This window comes from Gadus macrocephalus, chromosome 23 (assembly GCF_031168955.1).
Source record: "Gadus macrocephalus chromosome 23, ASM3116895v1".
In the NCBI taxonomy this organism is placed as follows: Eukaryota; Metazoa; Chordata; class Actinopteri; order Gadiformes; family Gadidae; genus Gadus; species Gadus macrocephalus.
In genome coordinates, this window is record NC_082404.1 from 16680105 (window position 1) to 16700878 (window position 20774).

The window sequence follows — 20774 nt, forward strand, 5'->3', positions numbered from 1 at the left end:
CTGGACTAGACCTAACTACCACCACAACCTCCTGGACTAGACCTAACTACCACCACGACCTCCTGGACTAGACCTAACTACCACCACGACCTCCTGGACTAGACCTAACTACCACCACGACCTCCTGGATTAGACCTAACTACCACCACGACCTCCTGGACTAGACCTAACTACCACCACGACCTCCTGGACTAGACCTAACTACCACCACGACCTCCTGGACTAGACCTAACTACCACCACGACCTCCTGGACTAGACCTAACTACCACCACGACCTCCTGGACTAGACCTAACTACCACCACGACCTCCTGGACTAGACCTAACTACCACCACGACCTCCTGGACTAGACCTAACTACCACCACGACCTCCTGGACTAGACCTAACTACCACCACGACCTCCTGGACTAGACCTAACTACCACCTCGACTTCCTGGACTAGACCTAACTACCACCACGACCTCCTGGACTAGACCTAACTACCACCACGACCTCCTGGACTAGACCTAACTACCACCACGACCTCCTGGACTAGACCTAACTAACACCACAACCTAAGAGTCCCGGTTGGGTCATCTGTAGTACTCCGGCTGTGATTGGTCCAGCAGGAAGTAGCGCCTGGAGGGGGGCGTGGCGTCCAGCTGACCAATGGGGCAGGAGAGGGGGAGGAGGTTGAGGCGCGGCAGAGGGAAACTGAGGACCCGGGGGAAGCCAGTGAGGGGGGGGGGGGGAGTCATCAATATGATCAATATTGTTCTGATATTTTTCAATACACAATATTATTCAATGTATTTTCCCCAAATCAATATGTGAGTGGTACTGTGATTTCATTATGAAGGTCAGCGGATTCGTCTCTGGAGGAAGAGACGCCAGGCAGGAGGACTTAATGCTGCTGTGCTGTTCTGATGCACCCACAACTGTGGAGTAGTGTGTGTGTGTGTGTGTGTGTGTGTGTGTGTGTAAATTGGTGGGCTGGCGGTCTGAATACTAACACACCAACACCCGACATCAAAAATCCCCTGGTGAAAATTAAGTGCACTGAAGTGTATTAAAAATATATTTTCGAAGTACATAATTCATTAGTAAATTTTTCAGGCATATACTTCATGTTAAGTATATTTTAGGTAGACTTTTGGAAAAGTATACTTCTTCTGAGATCTTTTTAGGTTCAATTTAGGTGTACTTGAAATAAATATACCAACGCTAATGTACTTAAAGTGTTGTTTCAGTATACAAGTGTATTTACAATATATTTCAGATAAAGTATATTTCTGCCAGGATGTCATTAAGCTCAACTGTAATATACTGAAAATAAGTATGATACGGCTGTAATACTTGAAGCATGCATTCAGCATACTTCTTACAAGTATACTTCACTGATCTTTTTTGAAGTTTATTTAGAATATATTTCAGATAAAGAGTATTTCAGTCAGGATGGCATTAACCTCAACTTTAATATACTGAGAATAAGTATGCTACTGCTGTAATACTTGAAGTATGCTTTCAGTTTTCATCTTAAAGTACACTTAACTGATCCTCCTTAAAGTTTAATTTGAATAAATTTCCGATAAAGTGTACATGCATCTTTGATGCATCGTTGGTCCGAGATTTCCATGAGGTGCACCCTGATAGACCTGCTGGGTCGCCTGGAGGCGCCCATTGAGGGGGGGAAGGCCTACTCTTAGGGCCGTGGCCGTACCAGTGGACGCTCAGCTCTGCCTCCCCCTCTTGGGCAAGGGCTTTCCTCGCTTTCCCCAGCTCCACACCTGTGGGACTTGCACACCTGTCATCAGTCTCCAGTCATCATCTCTGCTCCACTTAAACCCCGGTTCTTCAGCCACTCATCGCCAGATCATTGTTTCAACTACAGTGGTAGATACCAGTCTCGGCACTAGTGAATGTTTGGTAACAACAACAATCTGTCCTTTATGACATCACAGGTGGGCGTGTCCACCTAGATGTGTGACGGAGAGATGAGCAACGTTTGCTACAGTCCACTGGGTAGGCTGGTAGACTGATCTATCCAGCACACATCTAGGTGGACACGCCCATCTGTGATGTCATAAGGGGCCGATTTCCAAAATGGCTTGTAACGGCTAATCACACCACACCTGGTGGCATGTCATGGGACCTTTAAATCTCTGCGTTGTCCTCGCCCCAGGATCACCAACCCCGTAGCTGCCTGCCATCCACCCCGTGTGCTCCTCTGCCTGCCCAGCTGCCAGGAATCCACCCTTGCCGGTCCATCTCCTGTTGTTGTTCCCTGCCTCCTGCAGGTCGTCCTGTCCACCAACATCGCAGAGACCAGCATCACCCTCAACGACGCGGTGTACGTCATCGACTCCTGCAAGTAAGAAACCCGGTCATGATGTTTCTGAATGTGTCTTTGTATTGACTGTGTAAATACTTTGGGTTTTGACCCAGTGTCTGAAAACAGGCCACATATATAAGGTGGCCTGTGTTCTATTATGTGCCTTTGGTTGCACCATGTACAGCACTTTGGCCAATGAAAACTGTTTTTAAATGTGCCTTATGAATGGATTTTACTTACTTACTTACTGTGGGGATTGTTGATGTTTCCTTGGGGTTGGTCGACCAGAAGTGGACGCTGTGGACAGCAACGACGAGCTGCCCTCTCTGGGACGCCCCGTGGCCCACCGTGGAGCCCCGCCTGGGCGAGATGATGGTCATGGGAGGCATCTTCAAGGGAGCGTCCTGCTCCCACCATAACCGCTCGTTTACATATCATAGAGGAGGGAGGAGGGGAAGAGGAGGGTGACAAGGAGGTGAAGAAGGAGGAGGCGGTGGAGGTGGTGGTGGAGGAGGAAGAGGGGGAGGAGGGAGGGGATGATGATCATGGGAGGCCTCTTCAAGTGAGCGTCCTGTTCCCCACCACCAGCGCTCATTCCCATCTATTCTGTATCTATGTTTGAACACTGCGTCCAGAAGCCAAACTCATTTGAGTTACTAGTGCTTGTATTGAAGTTACTCGTCGCTTTTCCAACAGTTACCTGTTAGTATTTTAATCAGTGACTTTATATTGTTGATCCTTGCTTCGTTAGATGAGTACTAGGCCCTGTCCCATTCCTCTCCCCTTAACGAGAACACTTCCCTCCACAGTAAAGAGTGAAGTGATAGTGAAGATCGTTCCCGATGAAATGTGACACCACTATAATTAATATTATGCAGATTAGCGTAGTGAACGTGCTCCCCTCCGTCACGCGCAGCACCGACGTGTCTACACTACAGGAAGGAGCCTACTACTATTTTCATTCACGTTTGAAAATGTCACCCTTGTGTCGAAAATAAGACAACCTACACATTCAGGTCGTACAGTTAAATCCAGTCTACGGATAAATAATTTAACATAATGTATAACAGTTTGAGAAACATGGAAAAATAGCCGCTTGCTGAGTTCTCAACGTGTCCTGGGTCATACGTGATACTCCCTTGGCTGTAAGTGAGGTACCGAGCTGGCGAGCTGCCAAGAGACTTTAAGGGGAAATAGGCCCTCTCTCTTGCCCCTAAGTATTGGATCACCCTACCCCTCCGAGGGAACGCACAACTTCTAGGGCTAGGGCTCAAATCTAGGGCTAGGGGGAATAATAGGATGAGGCCCTAGTTACTATTGCAGCCCTTCTAGGCGCTATAAATGTTATACGATGTGGTTTGAATTAAACATCACATGACCAAACCAGCAATTTTAGAAATCAACTATTCTAGTCTTCACTTCGTGTGTGTGTGTGTGTGTGTGTGTGTGTGTGTGTGTGTGTGTGTGTGTGTGTGTGTGTGTGTGTGTGTGTGTGTGTGTGTGTGTGTGTGTGTGTGTGTGTGTGTGTGTGTGTGTGTGTGTGCAGAAGCGCCTCAACACGTCCACCCTGAGGATGACCCTGGAGGCCAAGGTCCAGCTGGAGGACATCCTCACCATCTCTGGCTTCCCTGAAGGTGATTGGTTCAGGTCCCCCCTTGCCCCGCCCACCGCAGTCTCTTCTAGGGTCTGGAATCAGCCGGGACGATGCGATATGAAAAGTCGTTGTGTGAATACTGAGATTCTGTAAATATTGTGGTACGGTATTTCGATCTTTTTGGAAGGTTTACGTGGTGGTTTCTGTTCTACAGGTCCTCAATGCAAATGGACGATTGTCGGGTAAGCATAACATTAAACGATACTCTATTGAGCAATGTTGTCAGAGAGACACAAATCAATACTTTCATATAGAGCTCTCTACAGGAAAGTATTGATTTGTGTCGAAAGTATTGATCAAGTATCGCTTAATCAAAGAGTCCCGATTCTCCCATGAATGGATTCCTGTTCCCCCAGCCCCTGCTTGCTCTGCCCTGAGTCAAACCCCTGCATCCACAGACATCGTAGCTCCGTTGCTTTTCTTGCGTTTCATCGACATTTGGCCTGCGGATGGAGTTTTAGTCTTCAGGTAGTCCGTCTGAAATGTTGGTCATCGGTCATCGTATGACGTGTGTCTAACCTGAGAACCATGGGTGTGTTTAGCAGAGGGTCTGATGAGCCGGGTGTTGAACGCGGAGGGGGCAGACAATGGTCTGGATGTGGGGGTCAGCCTGTTGACCTTTGGGCTCCTACCCCAACGGGTGCGTCTACATGGAGAGGCGGGGGATCCTGACCCCGGAATGAGGCCACGCCCTCATCCACAAGACCTCCGTCGACTGTCCTTCAGCAGCCAGGACATGACCTTCCCCTCGCCCTGCTTCGACTTCGGGGAGAAGGTCAGCAGAAACTTGCGTTTTCAAAATGACAAAATATCTGTATTGTGTATTAACAGAAAGAAATTGATCAAAATTGAAGAGATTGATAATCTGGGAAACTACAAAAATCACAGCACCTCATCAGTCCCAAAATGTATCAAGAAAAAAATGAAAATGGTTTGATTTTGATTGACAATTGTGTGTGTGTGTGTGTGTGTGTGTGTGTGTGTGTGTGTGTGGTACTACCTGGAGGAGTGCATCCAGCTAAGGTGAGGAGGGAGGAGATGAGGACGTAAGGAAACCTCTGTACCATGTAAGGTGAAATACCATCTAAGGGCCTGATGCATTACCACAGGCCTGCTGTCTCTGAACCAATCAGACAGCAGAGTTCGCCAGATAGGCTAGGCCCGCCAGAGCCTAGCTGGTTAGCTCGCCAGATAGGCTCGCCACCTTTTTACTTACTTTTTTTTTTGTATATGCGTGTGTGGTTAAAAAAGTCAGACTCCACTGTTGTGTGTGGTAATAACATCTCCACACACTGATGAAGGGGTGAATGGAGACTCCACTGTTGTGTGTGTGGTAATATCCTCCCTCCACACTGATGAAGGGGTGAATGGAGACTCCACTGTTGTGTTGGAGGTAACGTCTCCAGAAGACTTGGAGGATTTCAACTGAACTAACGGGAAGAATCGTCTGAACACACGAGAACGTTCAATTGACAAACTGAGTAGTTTATTAACATTATGATTTATGAACAATTACAAATCATAAGGCATCTTTAATGACTGAACATGTTGACTTGTTCCCAAAAGAACACAAAGAAACGATCTTCCGTTGAAAGTAATTTACAAAATTGTTACCCTTTCCCATAGAACTCTTATCATCATTCATGATTATGTTGTTAAATCTGCTTTAAATCACGTTCCATGTTAGGCATGGCAAAATATAAACTGATTTTGGATTCCTTTAAAACGATGTTGAAAATACATAAAATATTGTTGTAAAATAACGTACCATCAATAAACATTTAAAACACATTTTACATTAGAAAGTAAATCTTTGTACAACCGGCTTAACCCAAAGGAAGATCTTCCTTTCATGGTTTACGCTGAACCTTTCAGAAGCCCAATAAAATGCAGCATTTGGAGTTCAGTGGAGTATTTAAATCAATCACAAAGTGTTGTACTTCCACTGAACGGGTTGACCCCCCAGAGCACCAACAGCTGCTGCTCAACAACCCGATGCACTACAGGTACGTCCATGGGTCCACAGGTATTCAAACGTCCCCCTAACAGCTGGTCCTCAACAACGTCAGGACTGTGAGGACCCCCCAGACCCAAGCGGCCCCCTCTAATCTGACGCTCAGCAGCCCAGCTGAACACAGAGAGGGCTGAGAGATGAACCACGAGAGACACTGATGTTACCTGCTGCTTACCACCGGCACACAGACCTGATGTGGGTTTAGATCCATGAAGGATGTGTGTGCGTGAGTGCATGTCTGTGTAAATAAGTCTGTGTACGTGTGTGTGTGTGTGTGTGTGTGTGTGTGTGTGTGTGTGTGTGTGTGTGTGTGTGTGTGTGTGTGTGTGTGTGTGTGTGTGTGTGTAAATAAGTCTGTGTACGTGTGTGTGTGTGTGTTTATAGAGTACGATGTGTTTGTTTGTGTGTGCTTGTGTGTGTGTTTGTTTATAGAGTCATGAACGATGTGTTTGTTTGTGTGTGCGTGTGTGTTAATTTCTATGTACATATGTGATTGTTGGTTTGGGTGTGTTTATGACTGTCTACATGTGTGTACTTTTCAATGGGTCTGTGTGCGTTTGTGTGTCTACAATGGACACTCACAGAGACACTGAGGAACCACTCTTATCTAACCCAACCCCAGGGAGGAGGACCTCCTGGGTGAAGGAGGCCTGGAAGGTGTGGATGTGTGTCAGTGTGTCTGAGGACCCTCCTCCTCCTGGGGACACTCTGTAGAAGGACAGAGAGCCAGCGGGCCGGTCCAGATACACTCCTACTCTGTTAGAGCGAGGGGGGGGGAGACGTATGTCTGTTCTACTACCGTTGTGAAAGGCAACGTAGGCAGCAGCATCGTCGTCGTCATCACAATCAAGACACCAGGACTTGTTGTTCCATCCAAGCACGCCGTCACTACCCGCTCCTCTCCTTGTCATTCCTCTGTATGCCACTCCTATATCAACCCATCCTCCCCACTCTACCTCCCAGTAGCAGCGGCCAGGCAGACCCTCTCTACACAACACCTGGTGCGCGACGTCAAACCTCTCTGGGTGATCCGGATACGACTGGTCCTCTTCAACCCGCGTCACCTTCCTGCTGTCCTCAGACAGAGAGAGTCGTCTGTGGGCCGTGTTGGGGTCCAGTGTGAGTTCACAGGCATCTGACGGGAGGAACATGATTAGGCTGCTAAACCAATATTATTAATTATAATTATCATCATCATCATTATTAAATAAACAGCATCACCAGCTCTAATTGAAATCTAAGGTGAAACACATGCATCATTCAAAACATGTTAACATGATTATTATGTGCTATAGCTAATGTAATGACAGGAATTAAAACAATATTATAATTATTATAATAGCGACAAGTTAATAGCATAATTTAATAGTTTTTGAATATAATATAGACATGTAATTATGATTAACAGTATCCTGATTATTATGGTGTTATGTCTAATGTTGTAAAATCATCACTCATGATATAATCACAGCAATTATGGTAATGTTTATATATGTAAGATACATGATGTCAGTCATCAGCTTCATTCCGAGAAAGATCTGAATGAACAGACGTCACCTCCTGCTGTGTGGATGGAATTTCCAGCTCAATAGTTAGTGTGCTTCGTGATGAATCAAACAGACACTTACACTTCTTTAGAGCTGGTTTCAGTCTCCACACTCCACTGTGCTCCACACTGGGGGGGAAACAAAGTGAGAGCAGCATGAAACATTCACCTTCATCATCTGCTGTCTCATCACTTTCTACACAACATAAGTTACAGCTGCCTTTTCAAACAACTTCATCTAGCAGAGGGCTGAATCCTTGTAGGAGACATTTTCTCTGAATGATGAGCTGTCCTCTCCATACCTGAGAGTGTCCAGTCTCCAGCGTGGATCCTCCAGTCCAGCAGAGAGCAGCGCAGCTCCTGAGTCTCCTGGGTGATTGTAGCTCAGGTCCAGCTCTGTCAGATGGGAGGGGTTGGAGCTCAGAGCGGAGGCCAGAGAAGCACAGCCTTCCTGTGTGACCAGGCAGCCAGACAACCTACACACACACACACACACACACACACACACACACACACACACACACACACACACACACACACACTTATTTATTCTATCTGGAAGAGAATATTTCTTACTGAAGTAAACAGATTAATAAAGTATTAATTCCATATGAAGGACAACTTAAAGCTTTATGATTTAATTCAGATCACAGCCCGTCTAGAGCAACCATCACCGAGCCTCATGTCTACACTAATGGCAACTCCTCAGAGTTACAAAACATATAACACATAACATCCATAACATACAGACAGCAACCCCTAACCCTAACCCTCACATGAGCTGGTCAGAGTTACATCACACATAACATACATAACATGCTAGCAGTTAACAGTATAGCAACCCCTCACCCTCACATCAGCTGGCCAGTGTTCTGTCAGCTAGAATAACCTGTTAACTAATGACACACTAGCAGCTAACAAGACAGCAAAAATAAACAACCCTTAAAAAATAAAAATGATGTTCCTAGAATCCTCGTCCTCTAAAGTTCTGTTCCTCCTCTGGCCTCTTGGCCTCCCTCCTCCCATCTGTGCTCCACTGACATGTTGACCCCAGCCTACAAATGAATAATGATGCTGAATCTGGTGGGGATCTTAAGCCCAGTTCAGACCAAAGATTCGCCTCGCAACAAGGCTGTTTTGGAACGTCGCAGGGGAAGAGTTGCAGCAGTGTGACCCTAACCCTAACTACAGGTCAACATTGGGGGATCGTAATTATTTCCTTCAAATGTGTTCAACCAAAAAGTGGCCATTTCAGTATTATTTATCTGTAATTTATTTGATTAAATCCAAATTTTGTTTGTGATGATGTATGAAATAACCCATTCCATCAATTGACGACTGCATTTTACAAGTGTGTTATGAGTGGCGGGGCATGCACTCATTTAACATGCCCTGGGAATGTATAAATATTCTTGAAACTTAAAACTGGACCATATATTCATTAGAGTTGGATTTCAACTCAATGCAGGACCACTATTGGAGTGGATTTGACGAACATTGGAATAAAATGTATTGTTTGGAGTGCTGCGGCAGAACGAATCAAGGAATGGGCGCAGTATCGGCCCAAAAGCAACAGGCCTACAACGCGCTTTACAAAGTAGGAAGGCGAGAATATAGCCTAGTCCCCCCCCCATTTGCACACAAATTCTCGAAGGGGATCAATAAAAATAAACCAACAGTTTTTGCAAATAGAAATCTCTCTACAAAGTTAGAACTGCTCCTGTCTCTGTGGAGACAGCGCAGCAACACCTCTGCCCAAGCCCCCGCCCCCCCCCCGGAACCGCGGAGCCGTCGCATTTACATCAGAATGAAACCCAATAAACCGCCAATGTGTGTGTAGTTCCGGGAGGCTAAATTGGGGTGCAAGCTCAAGCAACCTAATCGCAAACCTAAGTTAGGCTACTTTTTAGCGTGATGCTGATGCTGTTGCGGCTCTCAGCTGTGCCAGAGCGTTCCCAGTTGCTAGGGAAACCACCTGACGTCGCCACCCGGTGCAGCAGTTTGAACTGCCCCATTTTTAGAACGTCGCAGCCCGTCTCGTCGCAAGGAGTTGGAAGGAGTTGCGAGTTGCAAGTCGTTGCGAGGCTAATCTTTGGTCTGAACTGGGCTTTAGACACGTGTCGTCTGTTCTTTTAGATCACAGCCCACCTAGTCCTGGATTATCCCTTACTATTATACAAACCCAAAGACACATTTAACCCTAACCCTGACCTGAGAGTTTCCAGTGTACAGTGTGGACTCCCCAGTCCAGCAGAGAGCAGCTTCACTCCTGAATCCTGCAGATCGTTGGTACTCAGGTCCAGCTCTTTTAGACTAGAGGAGTTGGAGCTGAGAACTGAGGCCAGAGCTTCACAGCATCTCTCTGACAGATGACAGCCAGTCAGCCTTCACACACAAAATAAAAGATCATGTTACTGTGTTTATGTCTTTAACATTTTCCATAATTGAAAGAGAAGTTACGCCAATGTTAATTTTTTTTATGTTTAAATTCTAATAATAAGCTTTAAAAAAGCCTGACTACATGTGAATAGGTAGAATAATAATAATAAAAAATAGTAAACTGTACATTCTACATTAAATGTCTTTATTGACGTTTTTTTGTTACTTTTTTGTCATAAAGATTCTTGTGCTGTAAAGGTTTCCACTTTGAGTAAAACTGACCTGAGAGTTTCCAGTGTACAGTGTGGACTCCCCAGTCCAGCAGAGAGCAGCTTCACTCCTGAATCCTGCAGATCATTTGTACTCAGGTCCAGCTCTCTCAGACTAGAGGAGTTGGAGCTGAGAACTGAGGCCAGAGCTTCACAGCATCGCTCTGACAGATGACAGCCAATCAGCCTTCACACACAATAAACAGAACATGTTAGGAACCCTGATTTAATGTTTTAGACGACTTTTCTGATAGTAAGCTATCAGAATCTTTTCTTTTCTGATAGTTATATAAAAAGGATGATACATTATTCTTCTGTAAATTGTATTGTGGTGGTCACGGCCGTGGTCACCGTGTCCGGGAGCCGCAAAGGATCCTGGGAGGCTCGGGGGAAGCGGCACCGCCACCAAGGGCTTTGTGTGTGTGTGTGTGTGTGTGTGTGTGTGTGTGTGTGTGTGTGTGTGTGTGTGTGTGTGTGTGTGTGTGTGTGTGTGTGTGTGTGTGTGTGTGTGTGTGTGTGTGTGTAAAAAAAAAGGCAACTCTCTGGGTCTTGCGTTGTGTAACTGCTTTAAACCCGGGCCCCGTTTCCCGATAACGATGGATCCAAGCTCGTACGATCATTCTCACAAAGGATCTTGCAAACCTAAATTTCAGCGATGTTCGTTACTGTCTAGACACGGTCCAATTAATAATGAACTTCAACACAGCCTCACCGAAGCTCCCACAGTGCTTTATGGCAAACAATCGCAACAAAAAACGCCTGCAGAGATACTCCGACACCCGCTGGTCTCAGCATGATTCATGTACGGTATGTCTTCTGTCATTAATCAATACGAAGACCAACCACGATGGTTAAATTAAAAACAGAGGGAGACAGCAAGTTTAGCTCGAAAGCGACCTCCCACACAAGACCAATGGAATCATTTGATTTTATTATATGCCTTGTGAGAGGGTTGCCTTGGGACGTGGCGTTTGATCGGTACATTTCGGCTGCGCATTTATTTGTGGAATTTTAAATTGCTGCAATCAATTTTGTTGTTGTTGACTCTGTCTGAGTCTTTGTTTTGTAAATCCTACAGTAGTCTATGAGTAATATATTGGCAGTAACCACTGTTTTGGGGGCATTGCGAAATGGTGCCAGCTGGACATGCCGTGGTATTGGATGTGTTTTAATAAAACACATCCAATACCACTGAATGTCCAGCAGGTGACTCCACTGAGGCTATAGTAACGATGCTCTTAGCACCCTACGAGCACCCCTGGAGCCCTCGTTAGCTACGAGTGTTTTCCTGACGTTCGTTACGCAACGGTGTGAAAACTGTACGATGCTCATACGACGAACTTCACGAACCACTTAGGCTGACGATGCTTTGGGAAACGGGGCCCTGGTCTCCCGTCGGGTCAGTCCTGTGCTGCTCGCCACAATATAATCAGTCTACGTAGACCTATAACCTTAGATTGATGCAAATACTGTGACTACATTTGTTTAAAGGGGACATATTACACCACCAGGTATGAGTGTGATTAGCCATAACAAGCCATTTTGAAACTGTGCAGCTTCTGGCATCACAGGTGGGCGTGTCCACCTAGATGTATGACGGATAGATGGTATAATATGTCCCCTTTAAACAAATTAAGTCACAGTATTTGCATCAATCAAAGGTTATAGGTCTACATAGATTAATTATAATGTGGCGAGCAGCACAGGAATGACCCGACGGGAGACCAGGTTTAAAGCAGTTACTCAATACACCACAAGCACGCACACACGCGCGTGTGCTGCTCGCCAAAATATAATTAGTCTACGTAGACCTATAACCTTTGATTGATGCAAATACTGTGACTACATTCGTTTAACTCCCACTCTCCCGTTAACAGGAGATTGTGGGAGGGAACTATTATTACATTTTGCGTATATAATTGAAAAGATGCAATGGCAACTCTTGGATAACTTTTCAACTTTTCATTTTCCCACATAAACAACAAGGTGTAATATGTCCAATGGCAGCACCCTGATAAACGTGGTCAGCAAAGGTACTGAGTCATTCGATTATATATTTAGACGGCATTTAGGATTGATCCTCAAACCAGGGGCAAGTAGTCTTTTTTAATAGTCTCCTGATACAGAACTGTTTGCACGTTAAGTAAAACTGACCTGAGAGTTTCCAGTGTACAGTGTGGACTCCCCAGTCCAGCAGAGAGCCGCTCCACTCCTGAATCCTGCAGACGATTGGAACTCAGGTCCAGCTCTCTCAGACGAGAGGAGTTGGAGCTGAGAGCTGAGGCCAGAGCTTTACAGCATCCCTTTGACAGCCCACAGCAATTCAGCCTGCACACACAATAAAAATAACCTGTTAGGAAGTGAGATTAAAAGTGCTTAAAAGATCCAACCAGCTCACAGGAGAAACATGGTGTAGCTAACGAACAGCACAGGGCCGCCATGGGGCCACACTGGAGGGGAGGACGTCCAGTGATGCTAGCGCCTCCGCTCTCCTCGCTGCTATCAGGGATCAGGGAGTGAGCTCAAGGAGATGACCGTGGACATTCAAACTTCCTTCAGCAGTCCCCTGATGGCCGTAGGGATCCTGAACTCTGTGTGAACAGAGTCAGACCTAACGAAGCAGAGGGCTGTGGAGCCAAGGAGGGCCTTCAGCGCTCTATCAGTCCCAATGCTTCCTTCTGTGAGACTATTGATTCATTAATTCAACCTTTTATTTTGATCAATCATCATAAATGTGCTTAAGCTCATTTACAAAAACCTAAAACACTAAGGGCACTTGCCCTTCCTGACTTCAGACACTTTTACCGGGCTTCAAATCAAGGACGACTATGAAACCCCTCTGGGGCTTTGCTTCTCTACATATTCAAACCTTTGATCTTATTCTGTATCCCTACATATTAAATAGATTTCTATTATTCTGTATTTCTACATGTTCAATTGTTTAATGATGCTCTGTATTCCTACATAATTCTATCTTTTTATGCATATGTTTTCCTACATCGTTTTATGATGCTTTGTATATCTACATTTTCAATTATGCTGTTCTGTATTTCTACATAGTCAATAGTTTTATGTTGCTTTGCATTCCTACATATTCAATCGTTTTAAGTTCTGCATTTCGACGCATTAATTTATGTTGTCCTGTATGTCAACATATTCAATTATGTTGCTTTTATTTCTACATATTCAATGGTTTTATTTTGTTCTATTTCTACATATTCAATCCTATTATGTTGCTCTATATTTTTACATAATCAATAGTTTTATGTTGTTCTGTATTTATTCATATTCAATTGTTTTATGTTGCTCTGTATTTCTACATATATTGTTCTGTATTTCTAAATCTTAAATTGTTTGACCTATTTCTCTATTTTATGTCTTCAATTGAAGTTCTGAAGATAAAATATATCTATAAAAAATGATGACGTAGCAAAGACCTTATACAGTCATGGAGACAAAAAATTAATTGTTGAGTTTTTCCTATGAAAATTACACATTTATGAACTTGAAATGAACTATACATTCATGCAGCGCTTTTCAAGTCCCCTTCCATTGACTTCATATAGGGCTTTACAGTGAAGGGGGGACCTCACTAACCATCACGAATGTGTAGCATCCACATAGGTGATGCACGGCAGCCAATCGGCGCCAGAACGCTCACCACACATGAATTGTGAATGTGTGATTGGAATGTCATATTTTACTTTGTTGACCCCATTGTCATGTACATTATCTTTAACACACAAACTTACATACACCTATATACATGCTTACACTACCAAGGGACCACAATGGAAATAAGCCCATGGGCTTTTATGTGTTATCCTTTTGACATGTACTTTTGTATGCTTACGTTTGTGCATGTGTCAAAAAAGAATTTCAATCATTTCAATCAATCAATTACACACCAGCTTGAGGTGGAGAGTGAGGGGATTAATGAATCAGGGATTAATCATCATTTAAACAGGGGGATGAATAGGGGGCCAGATTGAATGAGTCTGGTTGGTCAGTTTTAGCCGGGACCCGGGGAATCCCCAACTCTTTCTGAGATAAGTGCCCTGGGATCTTTAATAACCTCAGTGAGTCAGGACCTCAGCGTTACGTCTCCTCCGAAGGACGGCACCTTCTACAGCCCAGTGTCCCCGTCACTGCACTGGAGCATCAGGATTTATGCTCTGGCCAGAGGGAAGAGTGCCACCTACTGGCCACCAACCGACACCACTTCCAGCAGCAGCTCAGTGTTCCCAGTTGGTCTCCCATCCAGTACTATCCAAGCCCACCTGCTTAGCTTCAGAGGTTCAGCTAACGCAGGGTCAACATTGATCTGGCTGCTGGTTTAATTAGACCGATAAACTTGAATGGATGCAAATACTGTGACTTCATTTGTTTAACTACCACTGACCAGTTAACAGTGGATTGTGGGAAGGCATATTATATTTTGTGTTTATAATTGAAAAGTCAACTTTGGGATTACTTTTTCATGTTTTCATTTTCGCATCCCACATAAACAACAAGGTGTAATATGTCCAATGGCACCACTCTAACACATGTGGTCATCAAAGGTACTGAGTTATTATCTGATATAGTTTGACGTCATTTAGGTGTCATTCTCAGACCAGGAGACAGTAGTTAAAAGTATTCTGAAACCGAACCTTGTGGTGTAACTGTTTGCACTTAGTAAAACTGACCTGAGAGTTTCCAGTGTACAGTGTGGACTCCCCAGTCCAGCAGAGAGCAGCTTCACTCCTGAATTCAGCAGTTCATTGGTACTCAGGTCCAGCTCTCTCAGACTAGAGGAGTTGGAGCTGAGAACTGAGGCCAGAGCATTACAGCATCTCTCTGACAGCTTACAGCTGTTCAGCCTTCACACAAAAAAACAGAACATGTTGAGAACCGTGATTAAATGTTTGATAAGACTTTTCTGATAGTTGAACAAATGATTATACGATTAGATCTTTAAATGGTAGTTACATATTAGGTGTACAATGTTGATACTAACAAAAATGCTATAACAGAAAACTATCATAATATTACTTTTATAGAATTATGTATATAGTGTGTATCGTAAAACATGTTATCAGTATGCCTACAGATATATGTTGTATGTTATTGTAACTTTTGTATTCTAGTATTATATATATTGTATTGCGTGCATTGCAATACATGTTCTTAGTGCACTACAACTGAATTTACTACAACTTTTATATTCTAGTAATATGTATAGTGCTGTATGGTTAATACATGCCAAGAGTGAACCTACAGAGATGTTTTGGAGGCTTTGACCAATGGCAGCAGCCCCAGAAGACCCTCCTCAGAAGCAGAGTATTTCTTCAGGTAAAACACGTCGAGCTGCTCTTCTGATGTCAGTACGATGAAGACCAGAGCTGACCACTGAGCAGAGGAGAGAGATTCAGTGGAGAGACTTCCTGATGACAGGTACTGTTGGATCTCCTCCACTAGAGAACTGTCATTCAGTTCATTCAGACAGTGGAACAGATTGATGCTTCTCTCTTGAGAGAGATCTCCACCTATCTTCTCCTTGATGTAATGGACTATTTGGGTATTGATTTGTGACCTCCTTCCTGTCTGCCCGGATGGAACGTTTTTTGTTAGATTGTCCTGTAATTTACTTCCTCTTGGTCCCAGCAGACCTTGTAGGAGCATCTGATTGGTCTCTAGAGAGAGGCCCAGGAGGAAGCGGAGGAACAAGTCCAGGTGCCCGTTCTCACTCTGTAAGGCCTTGTCCACAGCACTCTGGTAGAGGGGGAGGAGTTCAGCTTCCCTGGAGGTTGGATGTTCTTCTGAGAGCAGGTTGACACCAGTGTTGATGTAGGACAGAAAGACATAAAGGGCAGCCAGAAACTCCTGGATGCTCAGATGGATGAAGCAGAACATCCTGTCCTGGTGCAGTCCACACTCCTCTTTAAAGATCTGGGTGAACACTCCTGAGTACACTGAGGCTGCTCTGATATCGATGTCACACTCTGCCAAGTCTGCCACGTAGAAGATCAGCTGGCCTTTCTCCAGCTGGTTAAAAGCCAGTTTCCCCAGAGAAACAATGATCTCCCTGCTCTCTGAACTCCAGTGCGGATCAGTTTCAGCTCTCCCATGATACTTCCTGTCCCCCTGTATGGACTGAACCCTCAGGAAGTGGCTGTACATCTGAGTCACGGTCTTGGGCACCTCTTCTCCTCTCTGGGATGTTTTGAAGAAGTCCACTAGAACTGTAGCAGTGATCCAACAGAAGACTGGGATGTGACACATGATGTGGAGGCTTCGAGATTTCTTGACGTGAGAGATGATTGTGGTGGCCATTGTCCCCTCTCTGAATCTCTTCCTGAAGTACTCCTCCTTCTGTGGGTCGTTGAACCCTCTCACCTCTGTCACCATGTGAACACACTCAGCAGGGATCTGATTGGCTGCGGCAGGGCGTGTGGTTATCCAGATGCGGGCAGAGGGAAGCAGGACTCCCCTGATGATGTTTGTCAGCAGCACCTCCACTGAGGTCGGCTTGGTGACATCCGTCCAGATCGGGTTGTTCTGGAAGTCCAGAGGAAGTCGACACTCATCCAGACCATCCAAGATGAAGACTACTTGGTCATGGTCGTATCTGTAGATTCCTGATTCTTTGGTTTCAACAGAAAACTGATGAAGAAGTTCCAGCAAGCTAAACTCTTTCCCTTTCAGTAAATTCAGCTCTCTGAAAGTGAGGAGAAATGCGAAGTCTATGTCTTGGTTGGCTTTGCCTTCTGCCCAGTCCAGAGTGAACTTGTGGGTTAAGAGAGTTTTACCAATGCCGGCCACTCCGGTTGTCATAATTGTTCTGATTGGTTTATCTTGTCCAGGTTTAAAGATGTCTTCACATCTGATTGGTGTTTCCTCATTGGCAGTTTTCCTGGATGCCTTTTCAATCAGTCTGACCTCGTGTTCCTTGTTGACCTCTCCACTGCCTCTCTCTGTGATGAAGAGCTCTGTGTAGATCTCATTCAGAGGTCTCTGCTCTCCGGCTCTAGCGATTCCCTCAAACACACAGTGGAACTTCTTCTTCAGATGAGCCTTGAGTTCATGTTGCCACTGGACCGCAACAGCTCCTAAATCCCAAACCAGAAGAAACATAGCATTCATATTTCCAAGCAATATTACTTGTGTAAAGAAAAAAGTATTACACAATTCTACTTTACATGGATCTTATAACTTTATTAGTAGTGCTGTCGTTGTTGAGTATCAGTGGTATCAGTGACTTGCTAACCTGATATTACAAGATAGTGGTGCATCTCTTTCACTGAATTCTGCTGTTGATCTGCAGTTTAATGATCTGCAGTTTAATGTTTACAATTCTTTAAGCTGATACCTCACAATAACCCTACATATCTGGATCAAACCATTCAACCTGATACCCCCACAATGACCCTACATATCTGGATCAAACCATTTAACCTATATATGAGTATCTTACCACTCCCCAGCTTGTCGGCCAGTTCCTCCTGGTTCATCTCCATCAGGCAGAGCTTTGTGATGTCTACCACTCCCTCTATGGCGCGCCTCCTCTGCTCCTCGTTCTTATCATCCAGCTCCTCCTCCTTCTCCCTCTGACTCTCTGAGCATTGTGGGTAATTTGAGAAGAGATCCCTCCAGAGCTTCTTCAGCTCCTTGTCTAGAAAAGCGTGTGCGTTCTCCTCAGCCCTCTGGAACAGAACAAACATCAAGGAGAACTTTACTTTGAACTAACCGAGGACATCAGAAGCGTCAGTCCTAGATTAATGTCTCCCTGGTCTATAGAGGGAAAACTGGAGCTCCACAAAATATGCTTTTATTGCCCATGTCGAGCCAGGGGCACCACTAGAGATTGTGGGCCTTATCAAATAATAGATTGGGCCTCCAACCTAGACCACCCACCAGCCTAGAAAATCCATTTGACCACCCATAGATTGATAGACTAGCTCTAGTGTAGCGTACTGCTAATTACCTAATACTAAGCCTGCTGTCATTGACCATTGATGTATGAATGTAAGACGTACATGAGTAAGGCTAGGACAATGCGTCGACGTAATCGATGATGTAGACGCATAAATTACGTCGACGTGAAAAATGTGCGTAGATTCGAAAAACCCAAAACGAAGATGGCGGCGCCGGAGCGTAGTGGCAACGCGAGTGGCTCCTCAGACTATCATAAGTGCAAGGCTCCACGCACTCGTTCCTCTAAAGTATGGGAATTCTTTAATGTAAAAGGAAACGATTCCGTGATATGACATCTTTGCAAAATGGAGATGACTTTCCATTCAAGCACCACGGCAATGCATCAGCACCTGAAGAGGCGCCACCCGAGAGCAGCTGCAGATGACTGAGCAACGTAGACTTCTAAGAATGCATTACTTTGCACTTTTATTTTGGAATTTAAAGGCAATAAACATGTATTGCAATGTTAAGGAATTCATGTTTTTTTCATTCAGATATGTAAATCAACATCAATTGCTATATTGCTATCAATTGCTATTAGTCAATTAATGGGGAGATAATCGATAATCGAACTGAAAAAATTAATCGTTAGATTAATCGATGCATCGAAAAAATAAACTCTAGATTAATCGTTTAAAAAATGATCTTTTATCCCAGCCCTATACATGATTCCCTATGCATAAATCCCTATACATCTCTCATTACGGTTGCTGTTCTGGCAAAAGGCTTTCCTCTTGAGAAATTCATGAAATTCAGTGGTGTTTTACATTTTGGTCAATTTGTTCCCAAAGTTTGTCAGATGCCAGTAATGTTACACTGGCTCTAAACACCTCAGTAAAATGGGACAGAAAAGACACAGACTGTCTTCATACTCTGCTATTACTTTTCACCACTAGGGGTCAGTATTCACAGACCTACCCTGGCTGTATAGTTGATAAGTAGAAGAAAATTTGTGAAGGCCTAAATAAACAGACTTCCCGGGTCATCCACCTGTCTCCCTCATTTATTGATTCATATTTATGAATTTCATGTTTTATGAAGAACTATTTGATTGATAGGGAAGGAAGGTAAATAAATAAAAACCTTTGTTTGTATAAACTGGGTGACCTTTTCCTCCCTCTCAGCTCTCTGTTTCTGATACCCCGACTTCTACATCAACGACGACGTGTCAAACTACTGACAGTCTGTTCTCCGTCTGTTCTGTTTGTAAGCTGACCGAGTGGAAGACTCTGTGCTGAAAACTGGATCCACGCAAGACTGAACCATGCAATAAAGAGACAGAGGTGGAATATATAGACTATACTGAACATTTAGCCAAACATGGAGGAACAAACCCCTTGTTTGTTTAAATTAAAATAAATAAATATATTAACTTGATTATGATGAATTCCCCCCCCCCCTCCCTTTACGGCGCCCCTGTTTAGAGCTGAAGTCAAATGTCTTGTTTAATTTACACACCTTCATCAGCTCTGCTTGATGCTGCTGTACAGACTGAGCACTGGTAACCTTTGACCTCTCCTGGAGTCGCCTGTGGAGACAGCGTGCGCGCGCGCACACACACACACACACACACACACACACACACACACACACACACAGTATATTTTTAATACAAAAATTTCCTGATTGTAAATATCAGTCAGTAAAACTACTAGTTTGTTGGAAACTCCTACCTCTCCTCTCTGGAGGGGCGTCCATCTTTAAGTCTAGGAGGATGATCCATAGAGCGGTCGCTCTTCAAGGAGACACAGCTGGGTCCAGGGGAGTCTGCTCTCTCCTTCTGGACTCTTCTATAAAAACAAGAACCCGGATTAAAGGATGTCTGATAGATATAGTTGTAGAATATCTGATAAATCATCACCTCTTCTCAATAGATTGATTTCCATCTCTAAAGTTATGCGGATAATCCATAGACCAGTCACTCTTCAAGGAGACACAGCTGGGTCCAGGGGAGTCTGCTCTCTCCCGCTGCTCTGGGCTTCAACACAACACACACACAGCTTTTACTAAGACTGATGATGGAGTCATGAGATATCAGTGCTGAGCTCTGAGAAGGACAAAAGTCACAGACAGAGAGATCCTCTTCTTACCTCTTAGCTTTGCTCTGGCGGCCATGTTCCCCAGACAGAGTGGTTTTAGAGGTAGGAGCCCCCTCCTCTCTCTCCTCATCCATCGTAGACTGGAGACCTGGACACAAACACAATGCCATATTGTTTCTCTGCATTCTCTTTAAGTACCAAACATGAAATGACTTCAGTGAAGACTTCCTATCTTCCTTCTGTCTGACACACACAAACTATCTGTCCCACAGTCTAGAACTACACAGTCAATCTCAACTTATGTCTAGATCACAAACTCTATCCCTCTCTCCGTCTAGAGCTACATTCTAATCATGCTCTGTCTTCTCGAATCTAGATCACACACACACACACACACACACACACACACACACACACACACACACACACACACACACACACACACACACACACACACACACACACACACACACACACACACACACACACACACACACATGCTTCTAACACGTTCATTTAATTATGGACAATTATTTATTTACCTTTAGATCCGACACTTCCAAACCATCAATTCTTAACTGTTACCAATGAAACTCTGACCGTTC

The 20774-nt window shown here is 44.4% G+C and overlaps 1 protein-coding gene across 15 annotated transcripts in view; it reads right to left on the bottom strand.

The window, feature by feature from the left end:
* The window catches only part of LOC132452628 (NACHT, LRR and PYD domains-containing protein 12-like), a 102773-nt gene that overhangs the window by 17038 nt on the left and 64961 nt on the right, over positions 1 to 20774 (bottom strand). For 4 of the 15 annotated variants that reach the window (XM_060045332.1, XM_060045331.1, XM_060045333.1 and 1 more), the window contains exon 5: positions 19804 to 19917. The exons of 1 other annotated variant lie outside the window; for it this stretch is intronic. In XM_060045332.1, the coding sequence (XP_059901315.1) occupies positions 19804 to 19917 (114 nt within the window). Of the gene's footprint in view, positions 1 to 5430; positions 5685 to 5745; positions 7116 to 7608; positions 7656 to 7828; positions 8003 to 9737; positions 9912 to 10187; positions 10362 to 12328; positions 12503 to 14862; positions 15037 to 15434; positions 17266 to 17630; positions 17860 to 19588; positions 19659 to 19803; positions 19918 to 19991; positions 20109 to 20220; positions 20318 to 20774 lie in introns of those variants that run through there. 10 more of the 15 variants (XR_009524431.1, XR_009524432.1, XR_009524433.1 and 7 more) reach the window with 10 other exon arrangements.